We start from the raw sequence: 20,095 nt of genomic DNA, 5'->3' as shown, positions 1-20,095 counted from the left end.
AAGAATATCAACCAAGTTAAATATAATTTTTTAATTGGCATCAATTATTCAAGTATAGCTTATTTAGTAACTACTAACCATAATAATTGTATTAATAATTAGAACTTTTTCAAACTTCAAATCCAAATAAAATATATGTTTTAATGGATAGAATAAAGTGAGCCTAGTTCTAGTACCATACTGCAGTCTCTTATGAAGGTTCTATTTTATAAATACATAAAGCAAATATTATATAGGTACCTACTCATTAGCCTTGTACAACATACATGTCAATCTATAATTTATACTAAATCAAAAAATATAAATAAAACTTTCTGTCCATTTTTCTGATTTTAAAATATCTAAAATTGATTAGTTACCAAAGTAAAGACTTATACTATAACCTATTTGAAACTCAAAGTATTAAAAAAAACTAAAACATGCAAAGCTCAAACAGTTTTATAATTTTAAAATAACAGCTAAAAATAGCACAAAATAGTTCAATTTTTAAAACAAAATTCATAAAATAAAATGATCAACCTTTTTAATAATAAAACTTGTTAATAAAATAAATTATAATATAAAACAAAATAACTTGTAACCTTTAAATGAGAAAATGTATTTCATGTATAAAATAAATAGGAATAAATATAAATAATAAAAAAACATTTTTAAATAATCAAGTTACTTGGACGGATCTTGAAGTAGAGAATATACTGGAGACTGTGATGGTGTTTGATCATTTGGTTGAGAAAAATTATTATTTACTATGTCTGAAATTGGAGAATAGGAGTGGTGATATGTTGGATGTGTATAGTTTCTTGGTGTCGGTATTGATATTGAGCTGTGGGGTATTTGTGGTTGTGGGGCCAGTTGATAATTTAAAGGATTATAGTAGTTTGATACATTTGGGCTGTACTGTGGTATATTATTAAACTGAGATATATTTCTAACACTTTGGTGAAATTGAAATTTTAGTTCTGGTCTTTGTTGTGGATTAAAATTTTTAATTTCAGGTAAAAAGGACATTAAAAATGACTTGTCAGAATCTTCTGTTTCAATAGGTCTGCGAGGGGGATTTTTTATGGCTTCTAGTAATGACTCTTGAAAGGGAGTAATCATCTTCTTCTTTTTTTGAGGTGGAAAAGACTGGGTGACAGGAGTACCTGTGTTTGAAACAACTTCTAGATATTCACTCTCATTCAAACTGTTCAGAAGACCAGTTTGTAAGGTACTTGAGCTTTCATCTAATGTAGTTTCAATAGAACTCATGTTTCCGGTGGTCCTAAAAAAGTTAAACAATACTATAGAAATATATTTGATTACCTAATCTATTATTATTACATTACACAAATTCGGAGATTAATACTATATATATGTACAGCAATTATAGGTATGCCAATTTCTTTAATAATTTTTAAATCAAAAGCAGTTTTTTTAATCAATAAATAGAAGTTTCTTTTTTTAATCAGTCTTAAATTTTGTTATTAGTCCTAGCTACCTTTAAAACTTGTATGATTTTTTTAATATGTCCATAGTTAATATTATTCAATATTATAATTGCGCCCGTTAGTATGTTAACTAAAATATATATTATATGAGAAATATAAGATAGTTAGGTATAATAAATAATTAATATAGGGAAGATTATAGGTATGATAAATAATTAATATACCTAATACATTCCTTATACAGTAAAAGATAAGTTTAAATTTATTTATTTATATGATGATTATATTTAATTTTTTTAAATTTTATTGAAACATTATTTATTATATTTACTTACTTTCTTTTTTGAACGACTGGTTGCAGAAAGTTCAAAACTTCTGCATATGAATATTTTTTTTTATTTTTTTTGGGAGCTTTGGAACCACTTGCCACATTTCTAGATTCGTTAACTTACCTAGTATAGTTGTCCCTAATATTTTTCCACTTTTTCTTTAATTCTTCAGCTAAAAATAAAATTATAAGAGTGTAATTTTTATTGAATTATAACATTATGTTTCAGATTTTTGTCTGTTGGTCTTAATTTTGTCGCCTTGAAACAAGAATTTTCTTTGGGTAGGACCACAGTTAGTGATATTGTAAGAGAGACTTGCGACGTTATTTGGACAGTTCTTCAACCCAATGAAATGCCAGAACCAAACAGCGAACAGTGGATAAGCATTGCAAATAAATTTTATGAACATACCCAGTTTCCTAACTGTATAGGAGCAGTCGATGGGAAGCATATAAGATGTGTCAATCCTACAAATTCTGGATCGGTTTATTTTAATTACAAAAAATATTTTTCAATAATATTAATGGCGGTAGTGGATTCAGAGTACCGTTTTATTCATATCAACGTTGGAGCGTACGGAAGAGAAGGGGATTCTAGTGTGTTTAAAGAATGCCCTTTTGGTAAGAAATTATACTCTGAACAACTTGGTCTCCCAGCTCCTAAGCCTCTGCCCAATACAGAAGATAAACCTCAGCCATTTGTTATTATTGGCGATGAAGCATTTGGCCTTCATAAGAATCTTCTAAGACCTTTTCCCGGGCGTGGACTTGATCAAAGAAAAAGAGTTTTCAATTATACGCTGTCGCTGTCGAGGGCTAGAAGATACGTTGAGTGTGCGTTTGGAATATTGGCTAACAAGTGGAGAGTTTTTCATACACCAATACACGTCGGGCCAGATTTCATTGACAAAATTGTGAAAGCATGTTGTATCCTCCACAATTATGTTAGAAGCAGAGATGGGTTTAATTTTGAACATACACTTAGCAATACACTAGAAGAAATAGAATTAAGTAGAAGAGGAACTGGTGCACATTCTCAAGGAATTGATGTCCGCAATGATTTTGCAAACTATTTTATGGAGGCTGGATCTGTACCATTCCAGTATCAATTTACGTAATAAATATTTGTTTTTTATAATTATTGTTTTATCTGTTAATATCTATTCATTTATACCAAGTACAATTTATTTAATAACAATAACCTTGGTAGTTAAGCCACCTACCAACCATTCATTTTAGTTATGACTTATGAGAAGTTAATACTGAGCAATAGAGTATTATATCAACTTCAGTATTGTATTCTTGGGCAATAGTCATAATTTTCAATAAATATAAGTAACTATTGTCAAAATATGCTCTTAAAAAATTAAAAATTAACTTTTCTTCTATTATTTAAATTTATATCAAACTTTACAAAAAATACTTAAATAATGAAACTTACTTTGTTCTTCGTGTTCTTGCACTGACATATCATCACAATTTTTCAATAAAACTTTACTTATTTCTTCCCATGATTTTCTTTTTAAATCCCTATCCATGAACTGCTTACATTTACTGTTCCACACACACTCATACTTTTCGACTTCAATTATAAGAAGTTCCACGTCGATCATTTTTAATAAATAAAGGTAATTTTATGTATTTTGAAATGAAAAATAAAAAAATAATCGGTCGATTATTACCGCAGTGCGTTCTTTCCTATTCAAAACAATGTGTTAAGTTTACGGACGGTACGACGGCGCTGCCGTCAAACCGTTGCATGCTGCGGCGACCAACGGTGGGGAACGGTAAAACCGTCGAGTGCGGTGCTGTCCATCTAAATAAAGTATTTTGATATGAACGTAAAAACCGCGGCGGTAAAACCGTTCCGACCCGACGGCGAAAATAACGCAGTGCGTTTGGACCCTAATAGTCTCGCTATCGGTTGTCGGTGTGCTGTTTCTTATCGGTGTTACTTATGCACAGAAAGGAGTCTCTAGCGAGACTCTTCGATATCTTAAATCGTGGTATATAGTTTAAATAAAATATAATTATTATCAAATAATATAATAATTATCATTCAGTGGAACAATGATGAAACCTCACATACAAAAATATAATTTTAAGAAATTGAATGTTGGCAACACATTTTATGCCACCGTCTTTCAACCCAGGGGGCCAATTCTTGAAATCGTGACAAACTTTGTCGCATGCGATAAAATTTTTCTCGCATGAAAATAAATATTTGGTATTCTTGAAAAGATATATGACTTTAGTCGAACGAAAAACATTCGACTGTTTGTCTACTGGGTATAAGTCAGTGACAAACTTTAGTCGCATGATAATGTATGAAATGTGATAACAATTTTCACATTATTGATTATACAACTATTTCAACAGAAATATTATAACCGATTCTCATCGATCATCAATTTGTGTTTTGTAAATTACTTTGTATTAATCCGTAATTAATTTCCTTTCTTCTATTATAATGGCAAATTTTGATGAAATGGCAATGTTATTTGCAATTGATAATATTGAAGAGCATGAACGCGCAATGAATGTACGACAAACACGGAAAAATGAAATAATTTCGGATCCATTTGATACATCAGATAGACTGTTCATAAAAAATTTTAGACTTACTAAAGACCTTGTAAAGTATTTAATTGAACTTTTACGGCCATATATTGTTTCAAAAAGCCGCCTGTCTGCTATTGATTTAAATACAAAAGTTAGTGAATAAATTATACTCTATTTGATGTTTCTTTCAGTGATCGTCCGGGGGCCCTTATGTATTTTTATTTATTGGGGCCTTAATTAAATGGGAAAGAAATAAAAAAAAAAATGTTATTTTACTTGCGATTCTTCCTCATTTTTTAAGTCAGCCTATTTTGTTAATAAGTATTTTTGATGCTATTGTGATTAAAGTAATTTATTTTACTATTAGACATTAGTAAAACAGTAAGTTAAATTAATTTTTTCCAAAAAAAATTACTTTTGAAATAATTAATAATCAATTTTTTGTAAAGGGGCCCATTCATTAGCCAGACCGACACTAGTTATTTTTCATAGTTTTCGCATTATATTATTGTGTAAATATATTAGATTCTAGTAACGTTGAACTTTTTGGCTACTGGATCATACCAGTCTCCAACTGGTAATAGTAAGTTTATAGTCTTATCACAACCGTCTGTATCTCGGTGTATAAGTGAAGTTGTAGAGGCACTAAACCGGCCAGAAATATTTGACAAATGGGTTAAGTTTCCTAGTAACCTGAATGAGCTGACTGAAATCCGTAATGGGTAACTTTTAAATTTTCTTTCGAATATTTCTAAAAAATGTTTAATAAGATGTCCAATATTATTACAGTTTTTATAGAGAAACTGGATTTCCTGGAGTAATAGGATGTATTGATTGTACTCACGTAGCGATTGTACCTCCTTCAAATAATTTAAATTTGAATGAAAATGAAAATCCCGAATACATTTATGTGAACCGTAAGGGATATCATTCCATAAATGTCCAATTGGTAAGTAATCTTTTAAACCTTATTTTTTTTAGTATGTATTAAATATTTTAAGGTTACACTGTAAGTGTATGCATATTGTATAATTAAATAAATAAATATTTAAACTCAACTTTAGATTTGTGATTCAAAATTAAGAGTTTTAAATGTGAACGCACTATTTCCTGGCAGTACCCACGACACCCATATATGGAACAATAGTTCTGTTTTACCAGTAATGCAGGAATTACACAGACGCAATCATCATAACTTTTATTTATTAGGTAAAATACACTCTTAACATTGTATTTGAAATATAAATGATAAATTGTTTCTAGTTAATTAAATATAATTATATAATATTTATTTAAAAATATTATTAGGTGATTCCGGATATCCCTTACGTCAATGGCTATTGACACCAATTACAAATCCTACAACAAACCCTGAAAAATATTACAACCAAAAACAAATGTCAACCAGAAGTCTAATTGAACGTTGCAACGGGGTGTTGAAAATGCGATTTAGGTACCTAAATCTGTTTCTAATGTCTAGATTATATATAATTTTAACACCAAATATATTTATTTTTTTTATAGATGCCTATTAAAAGATAGAACTTTACATTATAAACCAGAAAAAGCATCATCAATAATAAATGCATGTATAGTTCTACATAATATGTGTATTACTAATAATATTCCTTTGGATGAACATGACATTCCAGAGTATGATAATTTGGGTATGATGGAAGACCGAGAGATATTAGCGGACAATAATCGTAATTTAGACTTGGCTCTTGGTAGACAACATAGGGAAAAAATTGTAACATACTTATTTCAAAGACATGTATAAATTTTATTAATAACATATATTATACTTCTTATTCAAAATAACTGTGTGATACTTGTTTATTATCTGCTGACTAGTTAAATTCAGTTTTTAACATTTAGTAAATTAATACATTATAAATAATAATAACAAATAAAATAAAATAAAATAATAATCTTTGGTAGATGAATACTTAAATATTAATAACAAATAAAATAAAATAATAATCTTTGGTAGATGAATACTTAAATATTAATAACAAATAAAATTAAAACCCTATTTTACCTAATCCTTTGTGGTAATTTCAAATGATTTTCAGTCTTCACTTTCTTAATATTATGGTTTTGATAATTGCTCAGTCAATGTAGTAAGTACATTTGTTAGGTTCTTAAATATCACATTTTTATCTTCCATCAGTTTTATTTTTTTTGCATAATATGCTGCTTTCAAATCATATTTTTTCTCCGAAATACTGTATAGGTTATTTGCAGCTCTATTACTTGCAGTTAACCTAGCTGCAGTAGACATTTTCCCTTTTATATCTAAAATATAATAAGAATTATATTACTTTACACTATTGTTATGACTATGAGTATGATAGGAATGATAACAATTTAAATATTACCTGATTTAGGTGAAAATGGTGCAATGATTGGCTGTTTATCATTGGCCGCTATTGGTTTAGGGGCAGCGATTGAGTAATCTTTGTTTTCATTGTCAGCTAATTATAAAGCATGTTAAAGAATAAAGCAAGTTAGTATTTTATAATATTAGTATTTATTTTAAATGAATAAAATATTAAATTATCTGTGTATATTATGTATACACATAATGTAATATGTTACAAACATTTTTTTTTTATACGTACATTCAATATCAGCTACTTCTTCGATGATATAATCATTAGTATCTAAAATCAGACCAAAAATATATTTATTTCTTAATAGTTATTTAATTTATGAAGTCGATTCAATTATATTGATTTGTTATAAACTTACCAAGCGTCACATCATTTTCGGTAATTTCATAAATAAATTCCACATTTGATTCCTTGGACTTAGAATGACCACTTACTGATGCCGGACTCATTAAAAGTAATGCATCTTGTTGAATATCGTTCAGCTGAATGGCACAAGTAGGTCCACCGCCAGTACCTCCGATATGTCGCTTGATAGCTGCAGCTTTGGTTTTTGTAGCGGATCTTGTATCTTGCCATGTCTATAATATAACAAAGAGTAAATTTAATATTTTAATGTGGTTACAACTCAAATTTATAATCTACCATTTCATAGCTAACACAAGACAATTTAATAGAAGGTTCCCAAATAATTTTTCTACCTCTATCAAAAAAAAAAAAGATTAATGTAAAGTTATGTTATTTAAACCTATTAGATATTTTCGATTTTCATTATTTTTTCTTTTAACTATTAAAGTTGATAATGTATAGGTACAAGTATGGTAGGATGACACAACGTCTCCGAATCATTTTTTCAAATGCAATTATTTATCATTGAATACGAGACATAACACATCCATTACAATAACATGCTCGAAAACTACTGTACAGCAGAGCGGTATCCACTTGTCCATCTTTTTTTATTTTTATGAAATAGCTTCAATTTTAAACTATTGCAGCTCAACAATTCAGATTGACTATGCCTAATTACTAAGTTAAAAATTAGCAATTTACTACATCATATTATAGCTGTTGCCTGTTAGGCCTGATCGTTTAGGACAAAACACGCGAACGTGTTTACCGTCGATTGCCCCTACACAATTAGGAAAATGCCATTTTTGTCCAAATTCTTCAGCTTTTCCTTTCAGCTCATCACATTTGACCGACGGTAAAAATATAGGACTTAATTTATCTTTTAAAACTCTAAGAGTACTTTTTACAATTTTGCTAATGTAACTAGCCGATATTCTAAAAGCAAATTGCAGTGAGTGGTACGATTCACCAGTTGACATAAACCTACAAATACAAAATAATTGTTATTGCTAATAATTTCCCGTTTAATATATAATTATTTATACAATGTTTGGTATAAACGGGCTAAAAATATTATTTTTATTTTTATCATTATTGATAATAAGGCTTCAACAACAAGGTCAGCGTGCGGTAGAATATCATTCTTGTGTAGTTATGTACTAACAATTTATTTATACTTCAATATTGACTCACTAGTTGACACAACCAAAATGGTATAAGTAATATATATAATATTATATTTGCTTATTATTATAAACAGCTATATTCGCGTGTCTGTACATTTCAAACGATATGATAGTTAATGACGACTTCGGTTATCGATAACAATAATATACCCATAAGGGTATAGCCATAAATCATAATGCCATATTATAGTCATAATGGGATTATATTATTATATCTATATTTTTATTGTTACTTGATATAATTAATTTATTTAATAATAATATAAAACCTTTTATTATAAAACATTTTCTGATGTATCACTATACAGGGTGTTTCTTTAGATTACAGTGATTGGAAAAATATAAAATTTTTAAAAATTAACTTAACTTATTCTGTAAAATAAAATTAACTTTTTAATTTAACTTTAACTTATTAACTCGTTAATGCCCAGGCTTGCAAAAAAGTATCTAAATATGCATGCAAATATAGCGTTTAGTATTTATATTGTTACTTTTATTTGCAGTAGAGGATTGTAAAAAAAGGTGGAGGAACATTAAGGACACGTACCATAAAAGGGTTAAGAAAGGGATGGGAACTGGATCATCTGCTTTAAGTAAACCTAAGCATTGGCCATTAGCTGATATGCTGACGTATCTTGGAAAAGATATGTATATGAACCATATACATTTAATTTATAGTAGCATATCAAATATTGTGTGTGCCGAGGAAGGTGAAGACGATGATTCGAGTACAGAAATAAACGACGACTTGCAGGTACCAGAGGACATTAATAACAAATTGATTTGTTCAATAGGCGAAAATTCAAATGAAGACCCAACTCTAAAAACTTCTAAGTCGCAAAAACCACTCAAAACCAAGCGTCAAAAATATAACGAAAAAGTTATTCAGCTTCTAGAAGATAGGCGTAGTGAGAGAAATGATATATTGAAGAATATGGCTCAAAATCGTGACGATGAGATCGATTTATTTTCAATAGTATCGCGATGTCTGTCAAAAAACTAAGTCCAGCATTGATCAATGAAGCGAAAATTAAGTCGCTTCAAATGGTCTTTGAATTAGAAACACGCAATACATTCGTAAATTTACCACAATATTCACCGGCACCAAGTACAAGTTTTTCATCACAGTCATTGGAAAGTGTGGACGTTAATGATTATGGGAATGTAAACGAAGTCAGTCAACATTACGAGTCTAATTATGAACAATTATAGTTTTTATATTATTAACCATAATGTTTATAATATATCTATATTTGATTAAAAATAAATTATAATTACCTATACCTATATGAATATGACGCATCCCTAAAATAATAATAATCCTAATAATGTTATTATTATTATTTCTTAATTTTAAGTTGAAGACGATAAGTATTTTTACTGTCCTAAAAGGTGGTGACGACACAAATAAAAAAAGCTGGTAAGTGGATGTCGCTCTGCTGTAGGTATAGTAGTTTACAAGTGGATTACTCATAACAGTAATGAATGATATTAAATATCATAATATAAAAATGTGTTTATATACATTTTTTAATTTTTAGTAACAGAATTAACTACTGACGTGGAACTTTGTTTTGAATTTTTAATCCTTAGCAATAAAAGTTGAACATTTTATACATTTTTAACTACTAAACAATTTGTAGATTTTCAACTTGATAAATATCGTCAAAATTTGAACTTTAAATGCTTATAAAAAAAATTGTGCTAATGTATTTTGAATATTTTTCATCTGCCTTTGAAACAACACATTAGGAGTCCTCTAATAAATTTTTAAGCTTTTTTATTCAATGTTCCCATGACTTAATGGCTATATAATTCAATAATTTTATGGTTGAAATTACAGATAAATAATTATAATTTATATGACATAAGTATGATACCATTTAAAACATATTACGTATAATATTACCTAATGATTTTTACTCACCGCAATGTTAGAGCTAATTTTTCCGCTGCAGTTATTAGGTATGGATGTCGATTTGAAGAATCCACCGTGATATCATTTTCAATCAATTGCAAAATGTAATTAAATTGATCAATATTCAGCCTGAAAAACTCCCGGAACTTCTTGTCATCATGTATTAAATGTCGGTTAACTAATATTTCAAAAAATCCTTCTTCTGGCCTTGACGTAAATAAGGGATGTTCGTTTGCATTCCCCTGTTCTACTAATAATTCTTCTATGAGAAATTCTTCTTCTTCAATTTCTTCAAGAAGAAGACGAGACAATAACTCACGTTGGCTCATTTTTAATTTTTGAATTAAAAATATTTTTATATTTTTAAAGTAAAGGTAATAATATAATTATTTTTTATTAAATAAAAAATTGGCCTAGACGTCTACTACCTCTCAACGACTGCACACAACTGACGCGTCATAGGAATCGCACCGACACGCGTCAGACGCTTGCGTCGGACGCAGTGCGTTAGCCGCACGCGTCTGACGCGTCATAGGAATCACACCTTTAGAACTAAATTCATTTAATTATATATTTAATTGAATTCTTTATAATACAAATTGTATTTATGTTGACCATCAGACTTACTAATATGGAAGTTTCACTGCATTAATATTTTACAATTTAAATTATTAAATTACTAAAAAGATTGTATGATTGTGTAATTGCATATGTATTTTTATTATTTTAATTAAGTATAATATAAGAATTACATTGATATATTAGTTTCTTTTCTTTTTATATTAAACGGTGCTTGAATGAGTGCATATTTTATAAATTGTTCGATCTCTTCATTAATGGTTTCACTTTGAAATTTTTTCAAACACTTGACTGAATCTGTATAATATCAAATAAAACATTTTTATTAATAAATAGACACATGATTCATAACAAATTGTACTTAAATATATAACAATCATTATATATGAAAAAATAATCAACATCGGAAAAAAATGTATGATATAATATACATATATATTATAAAAATAAAATGTAATGATAACAATGCAAAAAAATAATTTTTAAAAATTACTAAATATTTTGTGTAATAAATTGGAAGTTTAAATATAAATTTTAAAATATAGGTTATATGTATACTTATACAGTGGAACCTTGATAATAATCATCAATAGTTTTTATTTATTTATAATAGTCTATTATGTTCAAGAGAAACGTAATTTATCATGACTTACTTAGGTTTTCAAATTATTAAGGTTTTAGAAAATAAAATTCAAATTATAAAGAAGCTTTGAAATAGTACTTATATTTTTTTGTTATTGATGTTCATTACTATATTATTATAAAAATATATGTGTAATACAAATGTTCAAATATGTCAAATATACATAAATGTATTATAATATGTAGACAAAACAACAATTTATAGTAAATAGTATAATAGTTTATTTTAATAACAAGTATTTTTTGCAAAGATAATGTGGAATAAAACATTTTAAGAAACACAATCAGTGATAAAATTATCAACCCATATAACAGCCTCTCGGTGTGGCTATCTGATCGTTGATAAACTTTGGATTTTCTTTAGTTTTTTATTTAATTTATCGAGGTTTTTGGAAGATCTGAACATCAAATATTTCGAATTTCCAATGGTTCTATATAGTATTTATATTATGTTTTTCGTATACTTAACGAGTCTCGCACAATACAAAATGGTGTTTATAAAAAACAAATGGTCACATATATTATATTGATACACAGCGATATAAATATACTTCACATACGAATATTATTATAAATATAATATAATATGTGTATAGGATTAAATCATTTTTTTTAATACCGAAGATATTACTATTAAGGTATCTTGAGTACTTATAATATTTGATTACCTACCTTAATCATGTTTAGAGAAAATATGATTATAATATTATGATATTTAAATTAAATTAATACATTTAATGATATAAAACTAAATAAATATATTCATGAAACTTACTAAATATGTCTTTCAGATCTCTAAGATTGGAAAAACATTTCTTTTTATTTCCTCTGGAAAGAGTACAACTTTAAAAGGCTGTCCGTAAATAGAAATTGCATAATTCGTTTGACAAAAATCTTTACCATTTTTCCACCAAGTCCTATCAGCTTCTTTTTCTAGATCAAATCAAGAAAAATATAAACACATTTATTAAGGGTACACTACAAATGTTCATAACAATAGTCATACGCAGTAATAACTAATAATACACATATCATGAATAATATAAGATAACATTAAACTATAAAAATAATTTTTTATATTTAGTTACCATTTCAGTATTGTATATTTTGTCCACAGATAATTGTTCTTCAATAGAATTTAGTGTAGTTTCATCACAGATTGGAAAGAAGCAGTCAAGATGTGAATAATCAATAGTTTCCTTATCGTTACTATCGTTGATGTAGGAATCATTTTTTTTAGTCTGTTCAAGTAACATGGTCAGTTTTTCGTCCAGGTTTCTCATATTATGTTTTAGAAGTATTATGTTATGTTGCATGAAATCTTTGAATTGTTCATCTAAAAATACAATAGTAATACAGAAACATGGAAAACATCAAAATTTACTAAATGCTTTTAAGATTTTTTTTTTTTGAGATTAAAAAAGATTTACAGATATACATACAGTATACCATGAGAAAAATGTTTCGCCACACTTGACATTTACTAAACACTTTATTATAGGTTTAATATTACATTATATAGTATATAGAACAACAGGTACCTGATAAATACTTTTTTGTCTTTATAGTTTTTACAGGGCTTCTTTTTTTTACATTATTATGTAAAGATTCGTACGACTTATAATAAACACTTTTGTGAGGAGAACGATAATGATGTTGAATATTTGTGGCTGTTTTCGGCAATTCACGAGTTGCTGGAAAAATAAAATTTATCAGTTAAAATAATGTTAAAAATATACATTTCAGTATACAACCTTTCAGTATATCTAATATAAGATAGAAATGCAATTATATTTAATTAATTAAGTATTGATACAATATTATATATAAAAATAATTATTATAATAAACCAATAGATTATTATAATATATATCAATGATTATTAATTTCTTCTATAATATTATGAATCAAAAATCTTGTATAAACATAGGTAGGTACATAATAATTTATTATTGAATTATTTCATTTAAAATATATATGGTATAGTACATTTTTTTATGAGTAGGTAGGTGGTATGGATACTATTTTGTACATAAATGGCACATGCACATAACTCCCAATCCACATACCTACCATTATATATATTTATTTTATACTTACCAGAATTGACAAACAATTGTTTTCTCGCAGATTCAATTTTTTTGGAAGGTGTCTTAAAAAGGCTTTTTTTGATTTTATTGATGGTGTTTGTTGTCCTAGGAGATGGTGAAAATCCTGGACTACGCAACACTATAAAAAAAAGGATAAAGTCAATTAGGTATATCAGCTACAATAGAATTTACCAATTTTAACATTTATAAAGAAAGAAACATACACAAATCAGGAGACAGGCTTCGGACATTCGGACTGACTTCAGATTCAACAACTAAATAATAATCATTGTCTATAAAACATAATATAGATTCAAAACATCAGAAAATGTTATACAAATTAAATCAAAAATATTTAAATACATACAACTTTGAGAAAATCTTATCATTGGAGATTTGTTTTGAATATTTTTTCTTGTAGGCAATGAAAATGTTGGGTTATGAGTTTTAGCTATAACATATTAGGTATAGACAATAAATATTACGTTTAATATTGTTTATAAACATTTTATGTAAATCAAATACAAATCCAACAATTGTGGGGTTATCTTTATTGGAGATTTGATATTATGATTGTTTTTGCTTGGTGATTCAATTTTTGAATGAGTTTTATGCGAGTTATGTTGATCAATGGTTTTTGTCGTTTTGGGAGATGGTGAAAATTCCAGACTACTCAATACTATGAAAAAAAGGATAAAAGTCAATTAAATATATCATTTTTAACATTTATAAAAAAACAAACATACACAAATCGGGAGACAGCTGGCTTCGAAATGTATTTCCATTTGTTTTTCTATCAGATACAACTAAATATTGATCATTTACTATAAAACATAATATAGATTCAAAACATCAGAAAATGTTATAAAAATTATTCAACAATGAAAATATAAAAAACCTATGTAAGCATAGAAAATATTTTTCTTTATAAAATATTTAATACCTATAGGTGGATTTGCCCTAAACTGAACCAGAGAGTAAGTCGTAATAGTGGAAATACAGAATATAATCTATATGTTCCTATATATATTATGCGTAAGAAAACAATTGTTGGTATGGAGACCACTTAAGGGGTATAATAAAATAAAAATTCGATATTTTACCAGACTCGTATGTTGGTATTTTCATGACTAAATATAAACAGGCATGATCGCAAAAAAACCATTTTTTCCTATCACTGCGCATTTTCCCCAGACTTGGCAGAAACAGTAAAATACCTACCTAAGGAGAAAAAATATTTTATTGTTCATATCATAACCATTCGGCATTCATGACTAAATAAATGTAGTTTAGTTTTTAATTTAGTTTAGTTCATTTGGTCATGACACCATTATGCATTAAACAATAATAATTAAAATATTAAATGAAGTAGACAATTAGTGTGACACATCATTGGGGATTCAATGCAGGAGCAGGACTAAATAATAGGTATAGTTCAGTGGTTTTTTATTTATTTTATGAATTTTTTTAAGTTTTTCCGTTGTGTATTCTTCTGTGTTAAATATTTCAATTTTGACTTCTGTTTTTCTGCCCTATTCATTTCTCGTATACGTATATACATTCTTGTACGGACCAGGCATTCTATGACTTAATTTGGTATCATTATGCATTTTTCATTTACATGCTGATTAACTATAGTGGTTAATTTTTTTACGATACCCCTTTCATTATCAAATGCTTGCATAAAAATGGTTTCAAGGACTTTTGACACATTCCAAAGATCTTTTGATGGACACGTAAGATACCCTAAAAATAATAAACAACAAATTTGATTTTTTAACAACATTTTTTCAGATTACTGTAATGCAGAATACAAACTACAAAATATAACCTTTTGATATATAAGACATCCATGATCCACTTTCAATATTTGTTTCATTGTTATTATCCTCTAGGAATGGATATTTATTTTTAAATTTTTTTGCTACAGAACCAGATATGTACATCAAATTATCTTCCTCGCATGGATCTTTTGCAGTGTATAATTCTTCAACAGTTGTCTAAAACCACAATGGTATATATTAACATTATATTTATTTTATTTATTTATTAAATTCCTTGAATATTTTTGATACCTACCTCTAGTTCAAAAGAATTTAATAGTTTTAAACATTCATTTTCTATTGTTTCAGTTTCCGTTACAGTAGATTCTTCTAATATTTCAGAAGTCTGAAATATCTGAGCTGTAAGTGGTGTGTCCTTTTCATTAAATTTATCATTTGATTCCAGTAAACAATTTTCATTTATAGAATCTTCAGTGTTACTATTTTTTATGAAAAATGCTGAAGAATGCTTTCCTAATATGTACCATCTTAGGCTTAAAAATATAGATGATTAATTTTAATAAAGGTTAAATATTTTAGTGAGTTATGTAAATTCAATATTACCGATACTTGAAATCTATAGGGGTTGGATGGTCATTTGATCCTCCCATGCCTCTCATAAAACTGAAAAAGTTTTCTAATACCTAAATAAATGTAGGTACATATAATTAATTATTTTTATAAATAAGTAGATAGAATAACTTATAATTACATCCTGGTTAAGTCGTCTTGTAATAATATATTCTATACCAATATAATCTTTAAGATCTTTGTACAGGTTTCTTAAAGATAAATTTGAAATCAGAATTCCCTTTTGGAATGTCATAAGTTTTTTTTTTTTCCGTGTACTCTCATTGTACTAATAAAATTATCCATCAAACTTAAAATATGGTTCTGTTCATCCAAATTTATTCCATATGCACTGGAATTGTCCCCTAACATTTGCTGAGATTTATGAAGATCAAACCAGTTATTTATCAACAAAATTGCTTCTGAACACTAAATATAAACAATTATTATAGTAAGTAATTATACAATGTGATAATATCCAAACTCGGGAAATTTTAGTGTACTTCTTTCCAATTAGATGTTAGTGCACCTGTGTCTCCATAGTATTGCATTGCTTTAGCAACGGTCCTGGAAAGAAGTTGGGCCGCGGTTTTAACTTTTTGACGTTGAACTCCACTGACATTTAAATGAAACTCTGTCACTATGTAAGTAAAAGTTAAGTCATTTGTACCTTGTACTTTCAACAAAGATTCAAACAAACTTTTACCTATGTATTTATTACCTTAACATAAAGAAATTTTAATACATTGTTATGAATATAATGTGAAGTAAACAAAATTGTCACAATTTATATGAACTTAAAGTATTACCATTTTCAGTAACCATGTTAAATCCATGATCAATGATGTTGTTTCTTATCAATTTCAATAAATGTGGTACATCAGCAAAGACATGGACGTTTTTTCCAGTGTTTGGATGTAAAAAACTACTATTTGTATGGGTAACTTTCAATGAATTCCACAAAGAAATGTTAGTAGGACCCATATCACTTGTAACTGCTGCCACATTATATCCACAGTTATATAATTTATTAATTATGTTGTTTAGTATTGAAGCAGTCATTGGTGTGTCATAAGAATAAAAGACTGGCTGCTTCCAAGATTTGAACAGTCCTCTAACCATGACCACTTGCACAGTTTGATGTGGTCCTAAAACTTGATCAATTGCTTTATCATAGCATACATCATGTGCTATGTAAACTTCATCAAAAGAGAGAACAACAATTTTATCTCTATCAGACATGGATGTACCTTAAATAATAGGTTATTATTAGTAATATTATAATTTATAATACTACCAAATGTTAATTAGTTAATTAATTATTAATGTTAATAACCTTTTTGTTTCATGATACTTAAAACATTATCTAATACACCTGGCTCTATGGAAAATGTTTTGGCATATCTTCTTAATGTAGAAAGACCTAAAATACGACAACATGTTATAAAATAGTCCACATCAGTTTTGAAATAATTGAATACTTGGCAATGGAATAGTTTGAAGCAGATATGAATAAGCGGCTGTAGAAATACTTCTGAGTGTTATCGCTGATACAATATCCTCATTCTCACACTTTTTAATTTTTTTTTTTGTCATTTAAAAAGTAATTAATTTGTGTTTTAGTGAACACTGACGAAAACAACTTATGCACATTTAAATTAAAATCCTCTTTATTTTTTATATGAAGCTGTTCATTTTCTTTTTGAACATCCAAAAGTTTTTGATTTAAATTATCAAGTTGTTTTCGGAGATAATCGCTATAAATTATAAATTCAAAATGAGAAATATTAACAGAAATTATGAATTTAATTTTTTTTTTTAGTCAACTACAAGACAAACAAGAAAAAAATTGTACAAACATTTCAGAGTTGTCAATGGGTAAAAAAGACACATCATGTTCAAATTCATTAACAAGAGACCTCGGGATGAATGGTTTTTTACAGTCATCGAGAACTTCAACCTTTGGTACCTGCATCATATGTCAAGTTGTATTACAAATTATGTTATGCTCATATATATGCTATCATAGGTAGTTAAGAAAATAGTGATAAAGAAATAAACTATTTTTAACAATGTTTTATGTATTACCAAGGGACATTCATTGAAAGAATCCGCGTTCGGTAAAATTTCTGGATTTGAGAATGTTGAGACTTCAGCAGTTTGTTGGATAGAATTTAATTTAACTCTAGAGCTTTTTATCTATAAAATATATATTAAAGTGTAGAGACTGTATTTATAATTAAAACTATGTACCTATATCATACCTACCATGCTATGTATAAAGTATCCACTATTTTTGTTATGTTGTATTGAAATAAAATTTATTAAGTTCACACAATATTTTTTAGTAAAATAAAATTAAATACTTACTTTCCGTGGAGTTAGATATTTTGTAGGGACTGCATCAGCTTTAAGCTTTTTACTTTTGCAAGGAGAATATCCTGCCTTAATTTGGATTAACGGTTTCTCCTTCATTGCATTTGGCGAGAAATGTTTTGAACAAATTCGTGCTATTGCACAAATTATTGCAATGTTTAATTGTCCCTTCATTAAATAAAAATACCTAACAGTATACTACATGATGACTTACCATCTTTCACTGTATTGTCAACTACACCACATGCGTTAAACCACTTTGCACGATAAGTGGGTGACTTTGGAACTCTGTAATAACTTACAGCCTTACCAAACCCTATGGCAGAGCTATTTGCACAGCTAGGTACCATGCAGTTGGGCATTTTTATTTATAAAAATAAAATGAATTTATAACAACAATTTGCTTAAAAGGCCAGGAGAAAACAATACACTTTTTTGCAGGCAAAACTAATAAACCAGTAAACCAATATTAAATAAATTGTTTCTTACAATGATGATGATGGCTGTATGGAGAAGGAAAAGTATAAATAACTAAAGAAAAACAAACATTGTAATGTATAATGTTATTATGCATATATTTATTTATACAATGTTTATATTTACACAATATTGAACAATACAAAAACAATAATGACATGGGAACTCATCATTTTGATTATTTATTATATTATTACTACTAGATTAAATGTATTACTAATAACTAATAAGTAATATTATAATAATAATAACTAATATAATATAATTAAATTATAGTGGGAATAACTGTTTTCTCCATGATATATAGTTTTTCATCCAAGTCTGGGGAAGAATGAATGCGTAAAATAATCTAGTGATCATGCCTGTTTATTTAGTCATGGGTATTTTAAGAACTGTGTTATCATCATCGTCTGCAGTATCATTGTCTGAAAATTATTTAAATAATATTATTTGTTGAAAATTTAAATTAACTAAAAATATGAAGTCTACCGGGGGAAAATAGGTATTCTGTAATAGCGATCGTAAACTAAGTTGGTACTATTAAATTAAATTTTTTTACCTGAAAATTTGTCATTGTCATCGTATCCAGTCAATTTTATTTTTTTAAGCTTTGTCAAATTATACTGTAACATTTCTTTAGGTTTTTTTTGATTTTTGTTCATAACTTCATCATTTTCTGTTTCAGTAGAGGATAAATTGGTTGTGTATAAAGCTTTTTTTCATTTTCCATTCGCTTCAGAGAATGATTCTAAAATCAAAATTTATAGGTATATATATTAATTAGTTAATCTGGTGGTTAACTTTACTTCACATTATTAAGTTAGATATATTACACCAAAATAGAATAAATCACCATTCACTCCTTCCAATCATCTTAAAATAAGTAGAAATAAATAAAGACTTACCTATGTCCGTTAATAATGCCCGAGCTTTATACCACTTAAAACATTGTGGGATCGGATCAGATTGATCTGCAATATGCCGCTTGCTTTTATTATTGGGCCAGGCACATTTATTTTTTGAAAACCATTTGCTTGGTACAGTTTCCACGGTATTTTCGTCCAAAAAATGTATGATTGACCACATTATAGTAAAAATACGTTAGCAGAAGACATCAACCGTACAGACGTAGAGTCGAGAGCATAGACACAAGGGGGTAAGCAATGACAAATGACAATGAGAACGAGACAGACTAACAGAAAAACAGTAAACAGTTTAAAATGATATTGACGAGTAACGAGTAACGCGACTCTATAGACGCAACTACAGGCGAGTGGTAATAGTAATTAAATAATAATAATATTAATATTTAATACAGCGAATGGGAGTCGCGGTGTCGTGCACGCATATGCCATATTATCGATAATAC

General features: G+C 27.8%; 2 protein-coding genes, 1 long non-coding RNA gene and 2 pseudogenes across 5 annotated transcripts; 4 read left to right on the top strand and 1 right to left on the bottom strand.

Annotated features, from left to right (window-relative positions):
* Positions 1-2,111: 2,111 nt before the first annotated feature.
* On the top strand, positions 2,112-2,876 carry LOC132951996 (uncharacterized). Its single transcript, XM_061024102.1, has one exon. It carries the CDS (start codon positions 2,112-2,114, stop codon positions 2,874-2,876), a length of 765 nt encoding a protein of 254 aa, XP_060880085.1.
* A 1,051-nt stretch (positions 2,877-3,927) lies between these two features.
* LOC132936085 (putative nuclease HARBI1) lies at positions 3,928-6,100 on the top strand. Its single transcript, XM_061002766.1, has 6 exons — positions 3,928-4,471; positions 4,846-5,042; positions 5,110-5,269; positions 5,385-5,529; positions 5,629-5,773; positions 5,845-6,100. The coding sequence occupies exons 1-6, from the start codon at positions 4,229-4,231 to the stop codon at positions 6,098-6,100; spliced, it is 1,146 nt and encodes a 381-aa protein (XP_060858749.1). The 5' UTR covers positions 3,928-4,228.
* Positions 6,101-7,202: 1,102 nt separating this feature from the next.
* Positions 7,203-9,463, top strand: LOC132951982 (uncharacterized; annotated as a pseudogene).
* Positions 9,464-11,027: 1,564 nt separating this feature from the next.
* On the bottom strand, positions 11,028-13,623 carry LOC132951975 (uncharacterized; annotated as a pseudogene).
* Positions 13,624-14,752: 1,129 nt separating this feature from the next.
* Positions 14,753-18,156, top strand: LOC132934975 (uncharacterized). Of its 3 annotated transcripts, none has more exons than XR_009663131.1 (5): positions 14,753-14,908; positions 16,692-16,842; positions 16,921-17,135; positions 17,291-17,476; positions 17,696-18,156. It is a non-coding gene; the product is annotated as an uncharacterized LOC132934975 (long non-coding RNA). The 3 variants fall into 3 exon arrangements; XR_009663129.1 differs by lacking the exon at positions 14,753-14,908 and adding an exon at positions 16,434-16,517 and having other exon boundaries at positions 17,696-18,155; XR_009663130.1 differs by lacking the exon at positions 14,753-14,908 and adding an exon at positions 16,434-16,517 and having other exon boundaries at positions 16,692-16,813; positions 17,696-18,154.
* Positions 18,157-20,095: the final 1,939 nt, after the last annotated feature.

The sequence above is a fragment of the Metopolophium dirhodum genome, chromosome 1 (assembly GCF_019925205.1).
Source record: "Metopolophium dirhodum isolate CAU chromosome 1, ASM1992520v1, whole genome shotgun sequence".
Lineage (NCBI taxonomy): Eukaryota > Metazoa > Arthropoda > Insecta > Hemiptera > Aphididae > Metopolophium > Metopolophium dirhodum.
Note: the sequence above shows the minus strand (reverse complement) of the source record. Positions and strands in the feature narration are given on the sequence as shown.